The sequence below is a fragment of the Actinia tenebrosa genome, unplaced genomic scaffold (genome assembly GCF_029948245.1).
Source record: "Actinia tenebrosa isolate PJP-AT-01 unplaced genomic scaffold, QUT_ActTen_1.0 PGA_scaffold3__52_contigs__length_22856419, whole genome shotgun sequence".
Taxonomy (NCBI): Eukaryota; Metazoa; Cnidaria; class Anthozoa; order Actiniaria; family Actiniidae; genus Actinia; species Actinia tenebrosa.
This window is the reverse complement of record NW_028292580.1, coordinates 15,039,460-15,066,731: the sequence shown is the minus strand read 5'-3', so window position 1 is coordinate 15,066,731 and position 27,272 is coordinate 15,039,460. Positions and strand designations below refer to the sequence as shown.

The window sequence follows — 27,272 nt, the reverse complement described above, 5'->3', positions numbered from 1 at the left end:
TGGCTGGGATGATGATGATGCCGATGCGACGATGATGATGATGATTGCAAGGACGAAAAAGTTCGAGCATGCGCGCCATCGCCTTCACGAGTGACTACCTTCGGCACGTGAAAAACCTACAATTCATTCACCAATGTGAATACCAACCTATAAAAATGACGGCATCGTCCTCATGCAGGGATTAATCTTTTCTCATTTTCCGTGGGGAGTATTTACTCATCTATTCTGTTTTTGTTTTTTTTATTGAAGACCGATGACAAAGGTAGATACAACTCTTTGACAACAGTCCTTGGTCAGGAAGTTGATCGATTCAACACCTTGCTCAAAGTCATCAAAACCTCTCTCAATCAACTACAGAAGGCTATAAAGGGTTTAGTTGTCATGTCCCTAGAACTGGACATGGTATACACCAGTTTCCTTAACAATATGGTAAGGATCCTTTATCAAAGTCATTATATATGCAGATAATAGCGTGTTCTAGTGCTTTTGCTGACAAAGTATCACGTTGCATATAACGTTACCAAAATGCAATAAGTAGTGACATAAGTCTCATGAATGTGATTACACCTCTAAAGACAGATAGTCGAGAGCAGGTATAAAAGATAAGCCACCAAGAATGTATTCAGTTACTCTCGTCTTGCCATTTTTCTTAAACGGAACTCGATACTGACTTATTAGTTCCCGATACGAATAAACGAAGTTCAATTTTGACTAGGCGGCAAATTTACAAAACTTCTTTTCGTGTCACGCGGGACGGGGCCCTTACGATAAAATTGGCCCTGAAGTTAAACAACCAGTCAACGCTCATTATCCAATATACACAGCGCATGGTCGTATAAAATACAATCAAGTATTTTCAATGCTTCATATTTGTGTATGTATTCGTAATACCATGTTTTCTTTCTCTTCTTAGGTTCCCACTATGTGGTCAAATGCGGCTTACCCGTCTCTAAAGTCTCTAGGTTCATGGGTCAAGGACCTGGTACTCAGATGTTCCTTCATTGATGTAAGTAGTCATCGTCCACGTAATGGACCTCTAGCGCACGGCAGTCGTGTTGGCTCAATCAATAGAATTAACCCTGTTTATTGACTATAGTTTGCTTGCCACTGATGTAGTGATGTAGTTCTCTTTGTTTTCCAACAGCAATGGATCATCCATGGTCCGCCTAAATCCTTCTGGATATCTGGTTTTTTCTTCCCTCAAGGTAACGAATTCTAAAATCTAAAATCTATCAGTTTTCTCTGTAATCACAGAGTGGGACAATCACGAATGGAACCCACAGATCCATGCTAGGTGAAAGCCCAAGATCGAATTGGAATTTAGAAGTTGGTTTTGGCGGAGGGAGGAAAACCGGAGAACCCGGAAAACCCTCGAAGCACAGGAGAGAACCAACAAACAAACTCAACTCACATACAACACCGAGCTCCTAGTCAGATTCTTATTTCCCTTTTTCTGATTAGTAGTGTTACCGCCGAAATGGTATATTTAGTTTCATTGTCAAAAGCAACTGGACAACCTCAAGATAGCTCTAAAACACTAATCACAGTGCAAAAGATTGCGGATAATCCATTTAGAATGTAAGGACAGAGAACTAGATAGACTTGGAATGGAAGAAACGTCTTCAAGGCAATGACTCGAACACTTTATGTGTCAGGTGTTATCTAAGCTGGCGCCCTACTTAGAAGAGGGGCGATCACAAGATTCCTGCGCGCATTTTAGATCTGCTGCAACTCATACATGAAGAATGATATCAGACAGGATATTTAACTATTTTTTAATGGCAATTTCAGGTTTCCTAACAGGAGCGCTACAAAACCACGCCCGTAAATACAACCTACCAATAGATCAACTTTCATTTAACTACAACGTGCTACCGCAGTATCGATACCAAGAAGAGGTAGCTGAGGCGACGGCGAAGCTTGAGTACGGACAGACCCTACAAATGGACGATGAGATGGAGGTGCCAGAGGACGGTGTGCTTGTACATGGACTGTACTTTGATTGCGCACGATGGGATGACGACAGAATGTTACTAGGAGATGCTGAATATGGAGTCATGAATCCGGTAAGTAATGCTTTTTTTCGTAAACTCGGGCCTTCTAGGCGAAGGATGAGCTGAGAGGGAGGTGGTGCGCGAGGGAAAGGACGGAGGGGAGACTCCTTGTGTTTTGAAAATTTGCATGTGACTTCAAGGAAGTTTCTATCTTATGAATTGTCTGAGATGTGACCATCTATTGGGACAGATTGACACTTTCAACCAACAAAAAAGCACACAAAACAAACAGGATTTATTGGAGCCAACTATTCTAATTATCATTGTCTTTGTTATATGACAGCCATTACCTATGTTACATATGGAGCCTCAAATGAACGTGGTACCAGACCCCGCCTTGTACAAATGCCCTCTGTACAAAACGTCCGAGAGAGCTGGTGTACTATCAACTACAGGTAAAGTTGCATGTTCTTTACTTGAAGGTCCTTTTACATGTATCCATACTAAATGTGCGCAAAACATTTCTGATTGCTTTTGATTAATCAAAAGTGGTGTTGCGATACTGCACTCTCCTCTCACTTCTTGGGTCTAGCGTTCGATTTTTGGACTTAGCATCACATGTGAGAAGAGTTTGTTAGGTCTCTCCCTTGATTCGAGGGTTTTTCTCCAGGTTCTTGGGTTTTCCTTCCACCTCAAAATCTAACATGTTAATTCCAATTCTATCTTTGAGTAGCAGTACATTGACTTTGATCAGCCGAGAGGTTGTTTCAGGTTGATCTGTGAGTTAGTCGTGCCCTGACTTTAATCAGCCGAGAGCTTGTTTCAGGTTATAGATAAAATATGATTTTTTAAATATTAGATAATAAATATTAAATAATATTTTTTTGGTTTGTTTTCCTGTAGGTCACTCGACTAACTTCGTCGTTGCTGTGTATTTACCCACCGACTCCCCCCAGTCTTACTGGATCGAGAAAGGAACTGCATTACTTTGTCAGTTGAATGACTAACTCTTTGAAACCCTACCTGATACTTGTCTGCAGATATGTAAAAAAAATATTCGATTTCTCAATTTTTTCGCCTGTATTTTTCATACCCGATATGATGCTTATCAATGGCACTTTGTAAATATATTCGGCGTGTTAAGATATTTTTGGGTTTTTTTTCTCTGTTTTCGAATGAAGTGTGGTAATTTGGTGTTATATTTTGGAGTTAAATCAGCAACGGTTTGATACATTCATTTTGGTTTTAAATAAACACTTTTATTTGTCATTATTCATGCAAAACATTAGCGGTTTTATTTCCATTTTTACTATTCAAAATATTCCATTGTATATACAAAAGTGTTTGTAACTACGATATAGCTTTTACTTATTTTGGTCGATCATTTTTGCTCAATTTTCTCGTCTTTTTTGCCTCATTGTTCTGGGGGCATTAATATTTATTACAAGAACATGGAAACTAGATGAACAGTACAAATAAACATCTTTTTTATCAGATGTTCTTCAGTCCATCTTTTTTGTAAACAGCATGAATGTCAAATTCATGATTTATCGCTGTGTTGTATCTTGCAGGCACGCCCATTGGAGATTGCATTGTTTGTGCACACTGGGTACTTATGAATTTCAAATTGATAAATGGGCGGTTTAGCGGTATCCTTATCACAATCTCCAGCTCTTAGAATAGAGTTTTTTCGCATTGCTAACGTTATTGCAAGGAAACCTGATCCTTCCAAAACCTACAGTTCAAGAATACGCATCGCTTCAGGATAATCGAAAAATCACTGTCTCTCGTTCCAGTTTTGATGACTTTTCAATGATGCATTAACCAATAAAAAAAGAGTGGCAGTTAGATTCCCAAAGCCCCTTGTTTCCAAAACGGAACAGACGACCAACAGGGCTAGCATAGGCTCTAAGAGGCTCTCTAACATAGGAAATGAGGATGGCTGAGCAATCTGACAAGGACTCTTTGCGCATGTCTGTTTTGTGACAAGAGCTCTTTGCGCATTCTTTTCTTTGACGAAGACTCTTAGCGCATCTGCGCATGTTTATTTTCTGACAGGGACTCTATGCGCATGTCTAGTTTCCGACAAGGAAACCTTGCGCATGTCTGTTTTGTGACAAGGACTCTTTGCGCATGTCAATTTCGTGACAAGAACTCTTTGCGCATTCTATCCTTTGACGAAGACTCTTAGCGCATCTGCGCATATTTTCTGACAAGGACTCTGCGCATGTCTGTTTTTTAACCAGGACTTTTTGCGCATGTCTGTTTTGTGATCAGGGCTCTTTGTGCATGTCTGTTTTGTGACCAGGGCTATTTGCACATGTATGTTTTGTTACCAGGGCTATTTGCACATGTATGTTTTGTTACCAAGGCTGTTTGCACATGTATGTTTTGTTACCAAGGCTCTTTGCGCATGTCCGTTTTGGGACCGGGGCTCTTGAAGCATGTCTGTTTTGTGAAAAAGGCTCTTTACGCATGTTTATTTTGTGACCAGGGCTCTCTGCGCATTTCAGTTTTGTGACAAGGACTCTGCGCTTGTCTAATGTGCCAACATTGAACATGCTCAACGTTTCTCTAGGATTTGAATGGTTGAAGAAAAAAGAAACCATTCAGTATGGCACGTACATGACACTGCAGTAACATTAAAATGGCTTTCCATTTTTAGTCTGTTTCATTCAATCAATAAATTTTTCTCTGGGCTTCATGTATAAATAGTTTGTTTGTTTGGTTTTTTTCCAAACATTATTTACTATTATCAGACTTCATCACTTCACATTGTTCTTCGGCTACTTCAGAATTGCCTCCTTCTGTCTCCTGGTTTTCTCTGAACGTTAATGGAAGTCTATCGTCCTCTTCACCTTTCCTCGCTTTCTTCATGTTCTTTTCTAGCACAGGTGCTGGTAAAGCGACCACTAAGATTCCACTTAACGAGCAAAGCGCACCAGTCAGCCGTCCCACTATGCTCTCTGGCACTAGATCACCATACCTGAAATGAAACAATAGAAACTTTAGACGAGCTAGATTTGATCACCTTTCATGGAATTTGTTTCTGGTAATTTGCAAAGCTAGCTTCCAACTTATAAGCCTTTTCATAGTTTAAGAATCGATTCCACTGCGCATGCGATTTTATCCCGAATTTCTCACCTTTTGTTTTATTAAGAACAAAAGAAGGTTTAGACAAAAGGTGAGAAATTCGGGATTAAATCGCATGCGCAGTGGAATCGATTCTTAAACTATGAAAAGGCTTATTGGCATCAAATCATGGTTGTGTTATGATTTGACCTTGACTTGATGTCATTGTTAACACGCCTTGGCGCGCCTTTGGTGCTTAGTCAAGTTTGATTTTTCATTCGTTTTTAAACTATCAATTAGTTATTTCTTCTGATACGAAAACCATTCTGACAGATCTTTGAATTATCTTGTCTGATAAGTAGAGTTGAGCGACTGATTTTTGAAGAGCCAAAAAATTCTAGATAAAGATAATTCTTTGCAAATTAATAAACTTATTGTCTACATTTCATGGAGGAATTGGAATGTAGAAAAATATGGTGGATAATAAACACTTTACATTACAATAGCCATTGAAAAAGAACAATGATATTAAAATCCCGAGTGATATCTGTCTCTCAAAGGATGTCTCTGCCTTGTAGCAGAGGCTTGGCTCAGTACAACTCAGTACAAGACGGCTGACTCTTAAAATATACTTCAAGATTACCAGAGGTAAGCCCTTATTTAACTCAAATTGCGTCAATCTGTGGTTTATGTAATCTCAAATCCGATTATTATTAATGAATACAATCAGATGTACTGAATAATAAGAATATAGACCCCTCGCAGTGGTTCAAGTGCAACTCAATTTTAATCTCAAGAATTAAATCTAAAATTTTATTTTCTCCGCTCGAACTTAAGCCAGATTAGGAATCGCTCTAAGGGGTCCATTCTCAACCACAGATGATCTTAAAAAGGTTAAATTGACGAAGAGTTGATTACTTGTATGAATCATTCAAAATACTTTATTCAGAGGTTAACATGTCAGAATGAATTACAAATATGCGATGCCTGAGTAAATGAGTCTAGCATGCTAGGGTTGTTTAGAACTGGAAAAAATATACATATATTATTAAGAGCCCAAGCGACATGAAGGAGTCTTGCTAAATGATGAAATATAGGAATTGGTTGAAATTTAATGGCCTGTGAATAGTTAATTCGATCAACTTACCCTAGCGTCGTCATTGTAACAATGGTATACCAAAAAGTTGCAGGGATACTAGTGAAGTTCGTATCAGGGTAGGCGCTCTCGGCGTAATATATCACAGACGAAAATATGATTATCATCACAGCAAGCACCACAAAAACAAAACTGAGTTCAGAGAAACTTTCTCTCAAAGAGCTGCCCGCTTGCTGCACCTTCGTACTGTGGCGAGACATTTTTACGATCCGAAAGATCCTGAATACTCGAAGTACAGTGAAGGGTCCCTCTGATGCTTTAGGCGAGATGAGGCCAACGTAAAAAGGAAGGATGGCTATCAAATCTATAATACTTAGAAATTTCTTAACGAATTCCCATCTTTTTGGGGCGGCAAAAAGTCTTGAGACGTATTCTGAGGTGAAGAGAGTTACACAGACCGCTTCGGTTAGAAAGAACTCTTTGGCGTACTTTTTGCCGCATTTTTGAATCCCACATGGAATAGTCTCTACGACAGAACTAATAACGCTGACAACGATGAAGACGGCTGATATGTAATGTAGAAGTAAACCAAATATGTTGCCGCCCGGATCTTCAAAGATTTTCCACATTTTTCTTCGTAGTATCTGAAGGCACGCTTGGTTGTCAGAGACCTTTGGGATTTCCAGGGGCCTGTTCCTTCGTAAATACTCTTTGAAATCCTCCGTTTGTTCTCCAAAAGGCTCGTGACAGCAGTCAGACATAATGTCCGTTTGAATACCGAAGTAGCGACATTCGGTGTCGAAGCAGCAGGCGCATTCCTCTTCTGGGAAATGAAGTTTTCCAGTTTTGTAAAATATTATGATGTATTTGAACACTTCAGGGTCTCGGTCAAAGAAGTATTCCTTCCTTTGTGAATCGAAGAAGCTTTCCTTGAAATTGCTTCCAAGAAGAGTATCTAAAAAAATAAAATATGGTTATCATAGGCGGGTAATGAGATTTTATCTGGTCTTCTTGGTGGGCTCCCTGAGGAATTACATGCTTTTTCTCGTACCAGAGAAATCCCATATGAGGATAGTTAGATGAACGCTATAACAATTGGTACCGGTTTCATTCACAAGACTGAGGTGCGCGCATTTTTTATCAATATCATTATTTAACAAGCCGAGCTCACTTCCATTCCTGATTGCCTGATTTCTTACGTCATATTAAAGCCCAGTCTTTCATCATCATGTAACGGCCTATAGACTGCGAGCGGCCCACTTTTCACTTCAGACTCAGTCTCAGAAGAATGTTTTGGTTGGGATTCCTGTGGATGCGCGCGAAGATTAGAGAGGGCCAATCTCGTACCCAGAGCCTGCGTTTCTTCTGGCCTGCGGCGAAGAACTAGGGCTCTGGCATAATCCATTTTTTGAGACCAGGATTTCTTGGACTTCCGGTATAATAGCGCACGCACTCAAAGACTTGCTAAAAAATTAAAATATTTTCCCCCAGATTTTTAATTCGTACTATGATTTGTACTTTGTAGTTTGACTTCGATTTAATTTTTACTTTGCTTATTTTGAACGTTTATATCTCACTTTCCGAAAATTGCGCATGCGCCAAAATACGGATTATGCCAGAGCCTCGTTCTTCGCCGCAAGCCAGAAGAAACGCAGGCTCTGGGTACGAGATTGAGAGCGGGGAGAAGGTAGAGTCTGGAGGGAAAAGCTGGAGTACTCACACTCTAAACGACCTAAAGTACATTGAGCATACTGCATATATTATAATCCTATACCACGACTTCGCGTTTTTTTATTAGAGTTCATCTATTATTAAGTTCAATCTTTTTTAACCTAAACCACTGCACCTTCAATGACGAGTACAATATAAATACACTTAATGCTCTTTCAGTTGAGATAAAGGTCCAAGTCTTCTATGTTATTATCTTGTCAGCTCTATCAAAGATAGTTTTTGTGAAATCTACATATTTTTTGAGGCGCCATATTTCAATCTAAAATACTTAAAAGTATTTTAGATATTTCTTCAGCCCTTATGAAAACACGTTATTGTAGTTTTTGATCTCATAATCTATTCCTTGTGTTTTGCGGGGTTATTTTTTTCAAATTGTTATTCAGTACATATTTATATATGCTCCATGAAGAAAAATACATTTTGCATAATTCAAATTATCTCTCCGAATACTTTGTCAAATGGCATCGCGAACTGAATATTCCTTAGTTATACCCATCCAAAATAGGATATTTTCATTGCTTTGTATTATATATTTGTTCTCTCCTTTTCCTTTTTTTTTTTTTTTTCCTTTCTCTCTCTCTCTCTTTCTCTCTCTCTCTTTTCTTTTCTTTCATTTCCTTATAACTTCCATTTTCATCAAGCCAACATCAGACTTTAGATTTAATTGCATATCTTTGTCACCTTTCAGCCTTAACAGAGGAGGTAAGCTCCATAATTTTCTATTAACTCTTCAGTAGGAAAAAAATAATTTATTACCTTTAGAGAAAACATGCACAGATGATACACAGAAACCCGCATTTCTAAAAAGTAGACCTTAAAATTCATCGATATCTGAATAACAATCAACTGAATATAACGGAATATGAATGTATTTGATAACATTTACCTATCATTTATCTAAGACATTTTGTATGTGCAAAAATAATAAAAAAATAAAAATCGAACGATAATAGTGGACTTCGATAACTTCTACTGAGTCAAAGACTTTTAACTATTTAGCCTATTTCAAAAAATATATTTTCTGAAGGCTACGATTTGAAAGAATCGCCGGAAAAAATACATTTAATCTTTCAATTTTTACTTATTTTTTTCTTGGTCATAAATGCGCACGTTGGAATAATAACATCAATATTGTGAATTATTTGGAAACTAAGGATTTGAAGATCTCAGTGTGATCTAAATACAAAGGTGACTATCTGAGTCAAGCTTGTTTAAGTTTTTAACTGATCTTTGCACAACCCATGGTGTTTTTGTTAACAGAGAAAATATAGAAGAACAAGGAACAAACAATTCAGTGCCATCTGTTCGATTCACCCAAGAATAGTAATGTCATTGACATGTTTGATGCTTTCGTTACTAATTGCCCTAACGCTATCGTATATGCTCAAAGGTATAAAAAATCATCTTTTTTTAAATATCATCGAGCTACAAAATAATTCAATATAATTTAAGTTCTAAGACAGAGTATTTACCTGGAAAACGAGAGAAGATATCCTTATCCACGACAAATCTTTGTCCACTAACATTGATCGTTGTCAGACAGCGTCGATTTTGAGCTCTTTGAATCGATTTTTCTCTTTCTTTTAAAGCTGCTTTTTTTCTTGCTGCCCGTTCTGCTATCAGCTCCAGTATCTCTTGATCTATCTTCCCTTCTTTTCCATCCCTGAAACGACGACAAAGAGCTGAGAACGCGGTTCCAATTCTTCTTAAACTCTCCATAATATCTGACTAAGCTTCAAAGAGAGTGCTAAAGTTCCCAAATATAAGTGCTTATAGTGTTGGGCTACGTTTATTAGAAAGGATTATTATTATTATCCATCTCCTGTTGTGTGGGTACAAAACTGCAAATTGGAACTCCGTGGTATATTTTGCACAATTGATGAAGTTTATCATAACAGACCCAATACCCAGCGTTCGCATAAACGACAGTCTTTTTCTATTGAAGAAACGTTCAAAATAAACTTAGCAAAGAAAGCGGAATAGTCTTATTTAATATAATACTATTCGCCTCTCAGAAGCGAAACAAGGTCTTCAAACAATTCAATTGATTGATTATAATAGAATTTGAACATTGTCTTTTGAAATTGAACTTGTAAATAGCAAATATATCTATTTATTATATACTATTTATCTGAAATTACAGTCGGGCTGAATGCTATATACATAAATAGGAAGATGAAATATTTTTATTTGAGATGGCAATTCAAGAGTTTGTTTACTGTACGACCTAAAATTAAAGCTGTATCGGATTTAATATCGAATCTATTTTGACTAAAAAGAATTGAAATAAGTCGTCAGGTTTACGTGCTAATCAAGCGGGGTACTCTTTATGAACTAACCACAGATGATGAGTGTTGCAACAGTTAAGTAAGTGTTATAAATGGTGGTGGTTAAGCTTGGTTAGAAAATCAAGCGAAGCCTGGAAATCCCCATCTAGATCTAGCCATTGTCCTATATATAGTAACAAAGTAGTGCTAGTGCTACCTCTATAAATAAATATTGATTTAAATAGAAATAAAATAAAATAAATACATTTTCCTCGTCATATTTATCTAAATACTGATTTATAAATAGTCTATCACGAAGCCTAATCGATTCTGGTTTCAAATTTGGCTATTTTTCGCACAAAAAAAATACTACTTCAAACGGAAAGAAGAAAGATATATATAGCTCTAGTCCATCTTTCAAAATAAACGACTTATCGCGCATGCGTATGACGTCCACAAATTACCGGTAGTGACATTTCTATAGTTATATACTACCTTATTAAGGCGAAGTCCGTAAGGATTTATTTTTCTTTACTAACTCGTACCAACCTTTGCTTCACCTTGAATTTTCTTTTAGCCCCCATGCGTAAGATGTTATCCTTCAAGATATTAACCGTCGTCGTCGACAAACTCTACTGTCTTACACTAGTCCAATGACATTTTTTGATTGTCTGAACGAGTTGTTTTAATTTTAAAGCCGTTCCTTAAGAAGTGGTCGAAGCGGTTTTAATTGATGCTTATTAGTATCGAGTTTTTTTCAAGGTCAAATCTAATTCTGCGTTAAATTTTTATCAACTTTGTCGTGAATGAATCTTTTTTCTTTCTTATCGCGCTACAAAATCTCCTTGGTATTTTTAAAGTAAGCTAAATTTAGATTCACAATATGAGGATACAATTTTAGAGGTTTGTTTTTAGAGAAATTTAAGATATCGATCCACGAAATGAATTTTTAAGATTTTATAACTATATCAAGCTAGTATTGAGTCTTCGTTGTTCGTAGTGTCCGCTTTCAGAAACAACTAAAACAAATTTTTTCAGGTCTTTTACTCTTTACTTTTTTGGGCTATTATTGTTATTGAACTGACACGTTGCATATGCTTATTTCTACTGCATGAATAATGAATACCATTGCATTAATTAAATAAATTAGTTTAGTGGTGAATACGAAAATACAAATACTTATTACCCAAACGTACAAAATTACTCAATACTGATATTATTCAGTAAGGAAACTGAAAATGACTTGATTTGTAGAATGAAGAAGTTCCGTAGGATTTGTATTAAATTAGATGCTTGTTTTTTCGTTAATTAGTTTTAATTTAATTTAATGAAAAAATAACAAGTAGAGTGTGTGAGTCGTACCCAGCCTTCGAAAGTTCTTTGAGATTCTGGCATGTCTGTCTAGATGTTCCACTACCTGGGGGGGAGGGGTGGGGGGAGGTCCATGGGGGTTTGTTGACCCCGTATTCTTCCCTCATTTTTCTTTTCTTATCTTTTCTTTTCTTTTTTTTTTTTTTTTTTTTTTTTTTTTTTTTTTTTTTTTTGACTCCTTCCCAGTACTCTGTCCTCCTCGGTGACAAAATAGTTGTAAGACGCTTTGTTCCCCCCTCCCCCCTCCCCTTCTCTCCTCTCTCAGTTTTCCTCTCTCCCCTCCCCTCCCCTCCCCTCCTCTCCTCTACATCTATTATCCCCTTCACCCCGAACGAGGATTTACAGTGTTGGTATATTTATCAAGGCCTTGGTTTCCATGCCATACTTATATTAAGCTGCTATTATCTCTAAGAACCAACTGAATAAATATTCTCTTAAATAAGGTTGCTAGATTTTAAACCTCAACGTTAATCGTATTACATTAGATTTTCGAAATGTTTCCGTAATGTCAGTTAGCATTCCGGCTTCATGAGTTTAGCTTCATAATTGAAGTGTGCAATCAGTTAAAAACAATCTTGAAAAGAGACGACTGAAGTCGCGCAAACTCTCGAAGACAGAACTAATTGTAATCAAACAAGCTAGATGATGTAAATAATGAAGAGAGCTGTTTCCTTGATGACAGGAAGAGGAAAAAAAGAGGAAATTTCCTTTTGCTTGTAAGTTAATTGGAGGACTGAAAAAAATTGAATTGAAGCTCCGATGCTGTAGTAGAGAATGACCGTCCTCTGGATTCTGAACACAAAATCAACAAACAACAACAACGACAACAACAAAAGCTACAACGACGACGACGACGACGAGAACAACAACGACAACAACAGCCACAACAGAAACAACAATAACATCAACAACAACTTGCAACTGCAAAAAAAATCACAGCTGCCTAGTGAATTATTAATTTATTAACAGGAAAAAAACTAAGGAAATAAAAACAAAAATAAGCACATGAAAAATATATGACATAGGATTAATTCATGAGCATTAATCAAATTCGTTGACAAAACAAAACGCCATTATTTCATGATTTCATGCGTCTTGGTACGGTGTTTGGAAAGTGTTTTGAGATGAACCGGTTCCATTGGTTTTGGATAAAATGAAAAACCTTTCCCTTCGTTTTACTATTTTTACTAAATTTACTATCATTACTCCGTTATTCTTCAATTTCATCGAGCTTACATTAGATAAAGCTCTTTTACCTTAACAAAAAGATGTTTGTTATTCGAGGCGCAAAAGAATGAATACAAATTCGGTGGAAAAACGGAAGAAAGTCATGGCAAGCAAGTGCGTGCATCAGTTCATCATCTCACCAGAGGGTACATGCGAGGAAGGAAGATTTAGCTGAAAGCGCCTGGAAGCACATATTCATTATCTTTCATGGAAACACTTCCTCTGCTTAAGCTGTCTTTCCTCACGTACACTGTTTTATTATGGAACTACACTTGGCTCAGATCATTCAAGTCCTACCGATATTTAATGAGGAAAAATAACTACAAAATTATATGAAAACCCTTTTTGCAATGAATATAAAACATATATATGGAATATTTTTTTGCTGGTATGTTCTGATATGTTAATTGTATCAAATTTCACTAAGCAAAAAAAAAAAAAAAAAAAAAAAAAAAAAATTCCCGAAATTATTATGATATTGAAAAGCAAGTATAAAAAAGTCAAGAACAATTACTATATGGTAAACACCATTAGGAAGCTGACATCGATAGTCCTGATACAGAAATAAATCGCATTAAGCAAACAGAAAAGATGTCATCATAGGCAGGTGCAATGGGGAAAGTTTCATTTACGTGGGAACGACCTCAATATCAATTAGTTTCCGCTAAAACAAAATAGATTTCTTTAACCCTAATGACTTGAAAACAGCTTTACGTGATGTATTACTGCAAACTAACACTTCCTCAACCAAATCAGATGGCGAAAACAATTATAGTGCCTGCCAAATGATTAAAAAAAACTGTGCGCACCAGGTTTGATTGATCTTTCTGGTGTTCAAATAAAAAATCATATCAGGACCTGGATTGTACAGAAAAGCTACTATGAATCAAAAATGAGTGGGTGCATTTGGGGGGGGGGGGAGGGGGAGTAGGCGGTTGTGTTGTGAGTTAATATGCAAGATAGATATACTGTATATGCAATGCTGATCAGTATAATTTCTATTGGTCGTTCGGGTTCGGCTTTTTAAGGAAACGCGTAGGTGGGTGTTAATGACATCTTGCAATTGATTCGTAAGAAGCTTTCAAGCAAATAGTACTTGTTTTGAAATGTCGATCAGTCGCTTGTTTTTTTTTACCCATGGTTTTCTGGCGTCTCACAACTAGATGTCTGTCAGTTTGGTTAACACTTTTACAACTTTGACTGTCTTACTCATTGACATACTGTCCTGCCAGCTTCTAAGTCACTTGGTTACGGCTAGAAACACACTAACACTGAGACTTTCTAGTCTAAGGCCCCGTCTACACGTATCCGGAAATTTTTGTATCCGCAAATTTTTTTTTTTGCGGATACGAAAATGTTTGCGTCCACACGCATCGTATTCGAATCGTTTTCACCTTCCACACGTATCCGTTTTCGTAAAATTTTGCGGATACAAAAATTCTCGGATATGTGTGGACGGGGCCTAATAGTTAATTTAATACCTGATAATCTGACGAACTACTAGCCTCCTCTCTGTATAATATATATCCCAAAGATTAACAACTGCCACCTACCTACCTACCTACCTACCTACCTACTTACCTACCTACTTACCTACCTACCTACCTACCTACCAACCTACCCACCTACCCACCTACCCACCTACCCACCTACCCACCTACCCACCTACCCACCTACCCACCTACCCACCTACCCACCTACCTACCTACCTACCTACCTACCTATCTACCTACCCACCTACCTACCTACCTATCTACCTACCTATCTACCTACCTACCTACCTACCTACCCACCTACCCACCTACCCACCTACCTACCTACCTACCTAACCTACCCACCTACCTACCTACCTACCTACCTACCTACCCACCTACCTACCTACCTGATGTCTGACCGCCAACCGCTATTTGCTTAACTATGATACTTATCTACCTACCACCATCCAAACACCAACCGAACTACCGAACTTTTTATCAACAATTTACTTTTTTACCTTGGACACACTCATCTAGTTATCACTAATCTATACGATGGCCCATAAGTCTCTTAAGAACCAATCTTGAATCAAGTTTACTCAGTGAAGTCTGTCAAGAAGCACCTCTTCTCTCTATCTTCATACGTCGCACACATGGTTTGGCATCAAGCATTAAGAATAATAAATAAATTGTGGTCATGGTATTAATGAATTGGTAACCGATTCCTTTCGAAATAACGAATGATTCGATAATTGGCTCTAATGGCAGAAAGAGTGAACAAAGCAAAGTTTGAAACACATAACACCTTTTTTCGATTTCTCTTTCATCCGTTTCCGCCAAAGTGCTCATAATCCATATATTAATATTCTGAGTTCGTTCTAAACGAGAAAACTAGTAAATCTTAACAGTTATGGGCTGTAACTTGATTAAACAAAGTGTCCGTGTACGCAACCATGTTCATTTTCTTTGATCTGAGTGTCATATTAATTGTATTTTGTGTGTGTGGTAAAGTGATATTCGTTGTACTGCTTGTTTTCGGTATATAAAAGCTGTAAAATATGGAATTTCTTTTCGTTATTAAATGAAAAAGCTGAAGAAAGCAAATATAGTTTTGGTTGAAACTGGTCAATTTTTCTTTAAAATTATTATAACGAAAGAAGAAGTTCTAACTCGAGATCTAGTTAATTTTTACGAACGTTAAGAAATCGGTAATAAAAATAAAAGACGTCTGTTAGAAGTAAGAAAAGAAAAAAAAACTGTTATCACTTTAGGAAGGCAAACTTTTGCGGATATCTCACGGCGAGGAATATTTGCACAATTAAAATCAGCAGGGAATGCGAACATCAGTTACGAAACCCGCCGTTCAATGAATCTGGGGATCGAAATAAAAGACTTGAGCGACTTTCACAATGAGTATAATTTAATAATCTTTCTCCTCGAGAAAAAAAACTTCTGAGGAAAACATAACAATTGCGCTCTTTTATCTAGATCTTTCTTGTAAATAAATAATACGTAGTTGTACAGTTTTTGTGACAGAATTCTAAGATAACAAACGCTCTCTTTTTCTTCAATTTTGTAATAATTCCTATTAATTTCAAGTTTAAGTTACTCACTCATCGACGCCAGCATATGAGTCTCCTTCGGATAAAGCCTTCTTGCCACTAAAGAAGTCCATGTTCGTCGTTGGACAGACCAAGCGTTTATGCCGCTTTATTTGCGTTAGTGTTATCAGTTTAACGTTTCCTCTGGATAATATATTCAGCCAATTCTAATTTTGTCCTTGTATATTTGCATATTATCGCTCGTATGTCCAAACGAATGGAGCGGAAGCAGCAATCTTATCGCCAGCCTCTTCCGGATCGAGATCGGGGACCTCAGTGCTGAATACTCTTCGTATTATAAACGCAAACTGTTTGAAGAATCTTCTAATCAGTTTATTTGTTCCTTAACTACGATTTGTGTACGTCAAAAAATCATTATGATTTGCTTGTGCCTCAGGGTATCGCTGGTGAATGTCACCTTTTTGTAACAATCCTACTGCTCCTTTTTTGTTTTTTTTTTTATTTAATAAAACAAGGTGATTAATTTTGTTTTTTCTCTTTATTTCAATTTTATTTCGGAACCAAGGTCTCATTTTTTCCTATAAAAGTTTTCTCCCTCTCTTTTGTTATTACTTGATTATTTTACGTTCTCCCACTCATTATCATATTATTCAAAGATAGATTAATGATTAAAGCGGGTTCTTGAGTGCAGATTTTCCCTCAATTAAACACACGTCGTTTAAAATTCCCCAAAGTCGAAAGGCTAACTTTATATCAAACGAAATTTCTTCATCTTTCTCAAAATCCTAAAGGATGATTTCCACCCTTTTGTCGCGCCAACGTAAAACCCTCAAGACCCTACATCGTATTTGTCACTATCCTTAAACCATTCCAGACAGATTTTATTATATTATGATAAATTATAACTTTAAAGACCTTTTACTTCAACGAAACTAGTTAATATTTATAGATTATAGGCACTAAATGTCAAGAAATACTTTCCTAATATCCTAGTTACTAAGAAATTCATTATTATCCTGTCCTGGCCTGTCAAATGAAAAAGCAATTCGTCTATATCTGGAGGGCGGGCAAAGACTTTTAAACACCGAAAGTTTTTATATATCAATAAAACGTACTGAATATTTAATAACTTTGCTTTAAATAACTCCTATATTTTTTGAAATGTTTTTTATAAGAATTCACAGGGTTTTTTTTCGTACTTTACTTGCTAATCTTTTAAACCACATTGATTTATTTTATCGCTATTTATCACAAAGTTAACAATAATGGGAGAGAGACTAATATAGATTTATTTTTAATATAAAAGATAGTTTATCTGTGAACAACATTGAAGTAAATATTTACTAAAATGAAATAACATTTTTTTAATCAAATAATTATTAAAGTCAATCCCAATTTCAAGCAAAGCTAGTATTGTTGAGATGCAAACATTTCTCACCGTAACAACAGTTTTGCAGTTTTATAAATTCAAGGCGGCGACAGAACCTTCAAAGCTAACGAGGTTTATAATACCATTATATTAAGTTTGAATATTAAATGTTATAGATTCCTTTCAGCAATTTGGAATTAATGTTAATCTGGAGGACAAAACAAAATGGAATTGTCAACCAGCTAAGTAGAAGTACAGTGAAAACTACCAAAAATAAAATGAAAATAAAAAAATATAAAAAAGAAGCAAAGTGCGTAACAAGGTTTGCACTTTGCATCAGAATAAGTATACACGGTTTTAAACGATTTTCACGTCTTTTGTGGCCGCCTTCGTCTTTACACAATCTGAAAAGCAGATCATTATATATCTAGAACATTCTACCATACACGAACCGAACCAAAAAAAATAATGAAAAGTTAAGAAATAAATAATACAATAATTGCGGAGAATAATCCTCGAGCTCTTAATGCATTCTACATTAAGATAACAACAGGACTAAGTCATCAACGTATTAATAGGTTGGTGTTGGCAAAATGTTTTTCTGATAGTATAGCTTTAATAATTAATCAATAATATTGTTTTTACAGCTACATTATTATTCCGATCATTATTTTTTGATGTGTTGAAAATTAAAAGCAACAGTAATTGGAAAATTGTTCTGAAAATGTAATAGATAGTTGATCAATAAGTATCACTGAGCTTGCGCACAGCCGATCTGCATGCAATGGAATGTATGTAATAACTCTGAGCATGCGCAGTGTAAAATGTCTGTCATTCTGAGCATGCGCAGTCTACAAAAAATGAAATATATGTTATTCTAAGGCTGCGCACTGTCGCTTTACATGTTTATGTTATTCTTAGCATGCGCACAGCCTGCACTGAACATGCGCAGTATAGGCACTTGAAAGTTTGTCATTTTTAGCATGCATGCTATCGGCTTACGAATGTATGCCATTCTGAGATGCACACAGAATTGCAGTCAAAGAAATGAAGAAATGTAGTTACCATGAGCATGCGCACTGTACGCCCATAAAATATTTTTCTTACTGGGCATGCGCACTGTCGACACTGTCGACATACATGTTTTTCTGATAGTATAGCTTTAATAATTAATCAATAATATTGTTTTTACAGCTACATTATTATTCCGATCATTATTTTTTGATGTGTTGAAAATTAAAAGCAACAGTAATTGGAAAATTGTTCTGAAAATGTAATAGATAGTTGATCAATAAGTATCACTGAGCTTGCGCACAGCCGATCTGCATGCAATGGAATGTATGTAATAACTCTGAGCATGCGCAGTGTAAAATGTCTGTCATTCTGAGCATGCGCAGTCTACAAAAAATGAAATATATGTTATTCTAAGGCTGCGCACTGTCGCTTTACATGTTTATGTTATTCTTAGCATGCGCACAGCCTGCACTGAACATGCGCAGTATAGGCACTTGAAAGTTTGTCATTTTTAGCATGCATGCTATCGGCTTACGAATGTATGCCATTCTGAGATGCACACAGAATTGCAGTCAAAGAAATGAAGAAATGTAGTTACCATGAGCATGCGCACTGTACGCCCATAAAATATTTTTCTTACTGGGCATGCGCACTGTCGACACTGTCGACATACACATGCAAGTCGTTTAGAGAATGCGTACACCAAACATACAATGGAATATATGTTATTCTTAACACACGCACTGCCGGCTTACACAGAAATGTCATTCTGAGTATGCGCACACCAAACAAACACAATCTCGTACCCAGAGCCTGCGTTTCTATACCGGAAGTCCAAGAAATCCTGGTCTCAAAAAATGGATTATGTCATAGCCCTTGTTCTTCGCCGCAGGCCAGAAAAAACGCAGGCTCTGGGTACGAGATTGCAAACAGACAATGAAATATATGTTATTCTGAATATGTGCACTGTCGGATTACATATTTATGCTATTTTCAGCATGCTCACAGTATACAGATGATGAAATATATTTTATTCTGATCATGTGCAACGTAGTCTCACAAATGTTTAGGAATTAAGTATTTCTTAGAGTTGTAACTCGGCTTTAGTTCAATTATCATGAACTTCTGTGCGAGTATTGATCTTATTCATTGGCCTTTTTCGTTGAGGTTTTTCAGTATTGAATCTGCAACTACTCCGCGGTCAGAGATAAAACTTCATAGTATTTTACCCTTGTGTAGTTCATCGGTTATCCATCTCAGTTTACTGACAAATAAAACTGCGATGCAAAAAAGGAAAGACTCTTTTTCATCGGAAAGATTTCTTCCGAACAGGATTTGTAAAACTGGCGCGCAAACTGATGGTAATCGGAAACCGCGCGTGCATAATTTTGGTAAGAAGTCGGTCTTAAATAGCAGATTTTCAAGGAGTATTTTAATAAATAAACATGTCTGAGACGAAAATTCATTATAACCATCCGGCATACAACTTTTTCAAAAATTACATCTCGATCACGCAAAGTTAATCAACTGCTTGCAATCATGATTTCCACCGTAAGCGCTGTAACTTGTTTATTTAATCGTCACGCACCCCGCAATCTGTACTTCTTTAATAATAATGCAATGATATGAATTACTAGGTAGGTTTGTCGGTTTAGAAATGGGTGCTTAAATATGAAGACAATATTCCGGCAATATTGTAATGAGGTGAGTTGCCGTAAAGCGGACTATTACTACTTTGATAGTAATACTAGTCTGCACGAATAGAAAATTTTAGCCCGTATAATAATAATAATATCTTAATAATAGTCTTAAATAAAATACTGAAGAGACTTTGAAAACGTTTATAGAAAGAATAGAAACGCTTGTATTTAAAAGGATGTGCTTATTATGATCAACAGAGGAACAAAAGAATTGTCAAAAATGTCTCAAATTTCTGAATAGTTCCATTCAACTTAAAACCTATTTTCGATATTTTTATTGTGTTGGTTATAGACCAAAGTGAGTAGATATGAACTCGTTTAATATTTGGACTGTTTTGTTTTTAGATATTAGTAAGTATAGAGGTAAGAGCTTTCAATATTTGGACTGTGTTGGTTTTAGACGCAAGTCAGTGTATAGCTAAAAATCGGTTTGTATGTATTATATCAAAGGAGGTGCAATTCTACAAACATTAAATAAGAGCTAAATGATACTATGGTTAACCATACAGTCACAAGGCTAGCACGGGGATTTGGTTTAAGGAAGAGAGTGTTAAGTAAAAGTCAGAAATTTTAAATTAAAAATTTACATGCCGGATGAGAAACGTCAGTTTTTCATCCCTTTTTTCATAAGATAAATCATTTTCGTACCTTTGCTCTTCTGTATCACTCATTTTTGTCCTTTTCCCGCACTTTCCAATGGAATTCTCTAGCCTCAGAGTCTAGATTTAGATGATGATTTCCTAACTCAACACACTGATTGTCTGCTCGATAATAAACCACTTCAATTACATAGGCATTCCTATAAAAATTTCAGAGATATCCGAGCCAATCGAATTGCTTTAAATCTCCCCGGCTGAAAGATTAGGGACCATAATTAATGAAACCAACTGATTGAGATAGATCGTCAGGCAACACGGCGGGAGCGGAGACCAATGTTCTTTGTATCACAGCCAGCATCGACGAATCTACTCATAGAAAAACTCTTTCCAGCTACGAACTAGAAGTTTTTTAAAACTTCTCATTGTTTTTGTCTTCAACGTTCCGGGCTAACTCGGGAGGGAGAAATGCTGTTCGTACCGAAAATAATCACTCATTATGACTAAAAATTTTTGTCGACTGTGATGATTTTAATTACGGATTTACTTGTTTTTAGAATGCAACGTAAACGACTGGCTAAACGTTACTGCTCCCGAGCGCGTTTTTAGTTTTATGTTTAATCTATTCGCATGACAATGAGATGATGACTCCTAAGGCCGAAAACTGTATATGGATGTAATCATTCCATTATTCATATGCAACCACTGACCAGATATATTCGGTCGGGTATCGGCACAATTGATGTTATCTCTTTGTTGTTGTGTTCCAAGATACATTATTCATTACCAGTTTTAGCTCATCGATCAATAGATCTAAATTTCTATGCAATGTATAATTAATTTTTGCTTAAATAGATAGTTTTTATATTGCTCTATCTACACGGTATAGTTTCGTGCAAATCGTTCTCGTTAGACTGAGCACAATGTTTTATTATATCTTTAGATAGTATCACAAGTATTAGTGTACCTTGTCGTCATGGATCTATTTTGTTCTACAGCTATGATAAATCAAGCTACCCACAAAGCAATGAAATACCAGGAGTTCAAGCCAGACCGAGATGCGTAGTTTAAATCAGTAATAGATACCCTAATGCCCATCCAAACTAAAGCGTTTAAATACCGACGTATAATTTTCGATGCGTCTTGCGCATGCGATCACATGAAAACGATCAAAACCGTTAAGCCTTTTCATCGAAGACGCATATACTATTAAAAGAAAAACGTGAAGAATAACGCGCGCGCGCTGGAAGCTTTCGATATAACGCATTCGGCAAAAACTGAGCTTTTCGAGATCTCATAAGTGTGGACGTGACCTTAGTTCGAAGGTCAGCTCCGGCCAGTGTTGTTTACAGGATTATTCTATAAGCCTTTCTATCTAAATGCATTAATACAAAGCACCGATGACAGTAATTAGTGGTGGTGGGTGTGTGCCAGAAAGGGAGGGAGCGAATCCCCCTTAAGTATAAAATACAGTCTCGATTTTACGAAGTTTTGTTGTTGTTTTTTTTGTTGTTTTTTTCGTTGTTTTTTGTTTTTTTGTTTTTTGTTTTTTGTTTTTTTTTTGTTTTTGTTTTTTTGTTTTTTTAAAGAAAAGTTGAAATTTTACATTAATGTATGCGAAGATCACAAAAGACTTCTGCGACAAAGTGCATTTCTACTCTGTTGATTTGGCGAGAACTTTGCGCGCGCATGCAGTAATCCGGACCAATTTTGCGCATTTCACATTTGGTTTGCAATTAATTTAACGCAGGCAATGTCAATCATTATGAAGTTGTTGCTCTTCATGAACTCTAATCAAAAGAGCGTGGTATCTCGGATTCATACAAAATTCATGTAAACAAGCCACCCACAAAATACACTATAAAATTTAACCTCCAATTATGTTAAAAATTTCTTTTCATTTTTAATGTAGTCTTACCTTCGACAAATATCCAAGAGCTTCATTTTAGTCCTTGCGGGTCTCTTCTTCAGCACTTTGAAGAGGATTTACCTATCAAAGGTTGTTTACAATTAACCAGTTAGATTGGTGACTTGATAGAGGGTCATTTGGAGATAACGTGCTTTAGATATGTAAGCCGTTATCATTTTTTAACGTTAATTGTATTAGAGGATCAAGGAAAAGGATTTAGTTGTCAACTTGTCTTTGTTTTCAAAGGTATGGAAGAGAATGCTAGAACATTCCATGTGAAAGTGAAAACTAAAAGCAAAACAGTTAAAATAAAAATGAGCTCGAAAAAGAAAAGCAAAGCACATGTTAATGTCTTTTTTTAGGAAGAATATAAGCTAAAATCACGTGGGTAAGTTTGCAGGACTGTACAGTCCAAGAATTAGAACACTGCGATAGCCATACTTTTATGACGAAAAAAAGAAATGCATCCAACTGCAGTAAAGTAGAAAGTAAAACACTATACAATGATATACTAAAACAGAAATAAAGAAATGGCGCAGATGTAATCAAAAAAAAAAAACAATTAAAAAATAAGTAATAAAGCTTAAACTGGCTTCTAGGTTATATACATTTGTATGCAAAGTGCAAACTCTGGATTTGGTAAAACTAAAATGAGAACTATTATCATTGTAAACTTTTCAACTTTTCTTCTCGTCCATAATATTATTTCAGTATTCTAGTAATACGATAGTACAAGCAAAATCATATGTCGCAACATTAAACATACAAAATACAAATATCGTTTTTATCTTTAAGACTTTTTCAATGAATCATAAACACGAGCTCATATATTGAAATCTCCTAAAGCTAGGAAAGAAGTTCGTGAACGATGGGATATCGTCAAGCTGTAGAATAAAATATAAATTAGCCAAGTAGTATTTTCGATTCAGACCATTGTGTGAGTCTTGGAATTTTGGTGAACGATTTAAAGCTAGCAAAGTGACAAAAATGTCCTGAAAGAAGGGCATAAAGCTCTAAAAACGCTAGACTGTTCTTTGGCCGAAATAAAGTGGAAACGAAAAATAATGTAATGAAATTGAAAGTGGGTTGCAATTAGAATTACAAGCTGGGCCGTCTTTCTAACTCAGTCTTAGAGTTTGTTTACCTTTTCTGCCGCTACTAAAGCTGGTTGTGATCGCTTTTTCTGTGGAAACTACGACGATAAGCCGTGTTTCTAATGAAATATTCAACCGCCGCTTGAAGACTTTACTGACTCCAGCTGAGGCTACTGACGTCACTACCTCTAATTTTGTCTGAGAGCGCTTTGTCAGATATTAAGATTCAAGAGTGAACACAATCTTAAATAGAACAGTAAATGGGACACTATTATTAAAACCGAACTTCTATTAAGACTAAATCTTTGCGTGCTTATTGAGTTAATTTTCACTTGCTTGAAATATAAAGAGCAAACACTCATTTTGAAGTATAAAAAGCCACTCTTCAGTCAACATTTGACATTGTGATGTTTTCCGTAACTATAGGCAACCTAGGCAAAACATTCCAATTTTCATTTTGTTTTTATCGAATGTGGGAATAATAACACTATGTAAAGACATATTAAGTCGATAGAATTACTATGGTCGTCTAATGAAGATAAAGTGAAGCTAATGCGAAAGATGAAATTTATAAAGCACTCGAAATATTGATCATTGTTTGAAGAGCTGACTTCAACCCACACTATCAGCTGATGTTCATGGAAATTTCAAAAATCGCCACATTATAAATTAATGAAAGTTAAAGTTAAACGTCAAATTTCTCAGCCTTGAAAAAATATTCATGAAATGATTTAAACTTCAAGCCAATAATTAAAGATTTTAGGAGACTTTTCTTATAAGAAGAGGCTATCAGACGACACAATTGATCATTTTTGCAGTATGTGTCGATGGATTGCTTTACCGGCTTGCGATGTTTACACAGTAAAAACGAAAACAAACCTTCATTTGCAACTATACTTCAGTCCAAACTTCCTTCCACAATTTGTTACTCCAAGTACGTTGTAACAATGTTCAAATTTAAGTCTTATTAATCTTACTTTGTTCGTCTGCTTTCTGCTTTTATTTCATTTCCTAGTTTTCTCTTACTCAAACGAATTACTTCCTATTGCTAAAATATTCTTATTCAAATCCATCATTGCATTTAATTTGAATTTTCTCGTTTTAGCCTCAGGGCTTCGTAACTTGAATGAATTAATAAAAAGCTTTATTTTAGCAGGGTATTCCCTTCAGTAACGAAAGTACTGCTATCAACGGGAGCCCAAACTTATGAATATGAACTGAAATGTTCCATTTTTTAAATTTCCTGCAGTGCAAGAATAGTAATAATGATAATAATTATAAATATACAATATCTAAATATATTTGCAATAAATTAATAAATAAAATTAAAATAAAGTAATAATAATAATGATAATAATAATAATTGATTTATTCCAAAAAAAATTAAAGGTTTGGGCAAATTGCAGTACAGTACAGTTCGCACTCGCGTTGAATATCTCCAGAACAATTATTCAGTCCTATCAGTACTCATAGGCTGTGACGATTGTTATCGCTCATGCTTGATACCATCGTGGAGTTATATAACGTGACAATACTATAAAATCATAAGAAGTTTATTCATATGCGATGGATTTTGGATCCCATCATCGAGTCAATTAAAGATACATCATCATACCTTAATTCAGTTTTAGTCGGATCAACTCAGTACTTTTTACAAGCTGCTTTACCTATATTTCAAAAGTGCGAAGCTATTCATACTCTTAACTTAACCTTAATAGAGTGAAAAATTAAAGATATTGCTCAAAGCTTTTAAATATTCAAGTATGAAGTGATAATTGTACTGAACTCTGCACTGAATTATATGTTTTACACTGCACTTCGCGATCTCAGTACATAGCAACAGTTTTTGGCTCCTTGAAATAAAATGAAAAATGTGCCCAAGCGCTTTTGAAAAATATGCCTTACAATTAGGAGAAACGTTGTTGGAGGGGTGATACACTGGCAATAGGATTGCAAGATGCTGCAATATGTAACGAAAAGTAGAACGAGCGGGTTATCGAAAACAAAGCAATAACAGCAATAATCGATTTATTTATGGATGTATAGGCAAATACAGTCTAATGCACAAGCTGGGAAAACAAAAAGTGGTGTAAAGATTTTCTTAATTGAGTAGCACCTGCTGTAATTAACCCATCCAGCTTATTTCAGTACTTAACAGCTTATAGCATCTTTGCTAGCAATCAAGTTATAACTACTTGAATGCTGTCTTTGGCAAATTAAATTAAATTAAATTGTCTATATCTTACATGCATTAGATTCAGTATTTCGTAGCTGTCCAAATCTACTGATTAAGCATGATTCATTCTTCATATAGTAGTAGCAATTACTGGATGGGCATTAACAAGACTGTTATTTTTGCAACGGTTAACGTCGTTAAGTTTTGAAAAGATATAACAACAGAAAACTTAACGATTTGGAAAACCAAATAAATGGTAGAGCGGAGTTATAGTTTTCAATCAACAAAAAAAAGTGTTTGCCATATCATATCGATGATGACTTGTGATAGTGTTTTTTCACATCATATAGGTACTGATAAAATCAATAAAAAACTGTCGCCCGGCAATGTGAGGTAATGCCCGCTCGCTCTAGGTGTTTGACAATAACCAATAATGCGCTCACAAGGGGAACAAAATAGGCAGTGATAATGGATGATGCTAACCATACTTAGATTTTAGCGCTACGAAGATAGCCAGCCATGTTGGATGATGAAATCCAATATGGCCGTCGCTTTGCTGTTTCTTTAACAAGTGAAGCCTCTTACCTTTTTTTCTCGCATATAACTTGACCGTACGATATATACGAAGGACTAATGAAGTTTCGAACTCTCGAACTGATTCGGTATTTAGCTCAAATTTTTTCAAAAAAAATCTCTACCAAGACAACAACGATTGCCTAGTACGTCTCTCACTGAGTATTTATGTTTTAACGAATTGTTGTATCCCCTTTGGAAGCAAGCCACGAGCTTACATGGTTGTTGAATAAATAAAAGTAATGGATTGTGGTTACGCTTTCTGGGCCGGTGTATTTTAGTACCTGTCGTAAACTAACTGTAAACTACGCTATATGATTGAATAAATGAATAACAAAGGCTGAAAATTGAAACTGAAAAATTGAATTTTTTTGTTTAAATAATAGATTAAAAAATAAATTTGGTCATAATTCATTCACTCAATTTAAATGTTTATTTATACATAAAGAAAACAAGACTGAGTCAAAATGAGGTTTGATTTATCAATTATGGATATTAATTTTGATTTATTGAAATTATTTACGCCCAAACTTCTTTTGTTATTTGTTAAACCGCTTAACCACTCTACGCCCTGCTGAAGAAAAGAGCTGGAGCTCGGCTGGAGCTCAGTCATGAACACGTGGTGTAAAAATGGACCACGTATCCATTAAAGTTTATATTTATAATATTTGAGGTTGCAGGATAAATTATTGTTATCAGCGGGTTGTAGTAAATCTAGCGTCTCTCTTATACGTACAGGCGGGAAAAAACGCCCAAAAGATCTGCAAGGGAGGCTATAGAAGATCCTGACTGTTTTAAAGACCGAAATTTGTAATAATAACTGATAAAATGAATAATAATAATAATAATAATAATATTATTATTATTATTATTATTATTATTATTATTATTATTATTATTATTATTATTATTATTATTATTATTATTATTATTATTATAGTACACTCAACAAAATTACTCGACTCTGATTGGTCGAGAGGAGTACAATTATAGCGTTAATTGTACTCCGTAGGAGTACCTAATTAAGTCGCTATGGCAACACGGCC

General features: G+C 35.7%; 2 protein-coding genes across 4 annotated transcripts in view; one reads left to right on the top strand and one right to left on the bottom strand.

The window, feature by feature from the left end:
• Positions 1-3,463, top strand: part of LOC116298823 (dynein axonemal heavy chain 6) — a 49,290-nt gene extending 45,827 nt beyond the window's left edge. The window contains exons 87-92 of the mRNA XM_089036039.1: positions 250-429; positions 914-1,006; positions 1,145-1,205; positions 1,792-2,066; positions 2,338-2,449; positions 2,898-3,463. Of these exons, the coding sequence (XP_088892165.1) occupies positions 250-429; positions 914-1,006; positions 1,145-1,205; positions 1,792-2,066; positions 2,338-2,449; positions 2,898-3,001 (825 nt within the window). The 3' untranslated portion in view covers positions 3,002-3,463. The remainder of the gene's footprint in view (positions 1-249; positions 430-913; positions 1,007-1,144; positions 1,206-1,791; positions 2,067-2,337; positions 2,450-2,897) is intronic.
• A 996-nt stretch (positions 3,464-4,459) lies between these two features.
• On the bottom strand, positions 4,460-26,353 carry LOC116298821 (potassium voltage-gated channel protein Shal). Of its 3 annotated transcripts, none has more exons than XM_031707384.2 (5): positions 26,239-26,353; positions 22,393-22,464; positions 9,366-9,556; positions 6,214-7,117; positions 4,460-4,980 (listed from the first exon to the last, which is right to left on the bottom strand). In XM_031707384.2, the coding sequence occupies exons 2-5, from the start codon at positions 22,416-22,418 to the stop codon at positions 4,737-4,739; spliced, it is 1,365 nt and encodes a 454-aa protein (XP_031563244.1). In that variant the 5' UTR covers positions 22,419-22,464; positions 26,239-26,353; the 3' UTR covers positions 4,460-4,736. The 3 variants fall into 3 exon arrangements, with proteins under 3 accessions (XP_031563244.1, XP_031563243.1, XP_031563242.1); XM_031707383.2 differs by lacking the exon at positions 26,239-26,353 and adding an exon at positions 23,528-23,590; XM_031707382.2 differs by lacking the exons at positions 22,393-22,464; positions 26,239-26,353 and adding an exon at positions 15,847-16,090.
• Between the last annotated feature and the right edge of the window lie 919 nt (positions 26,354-27,272).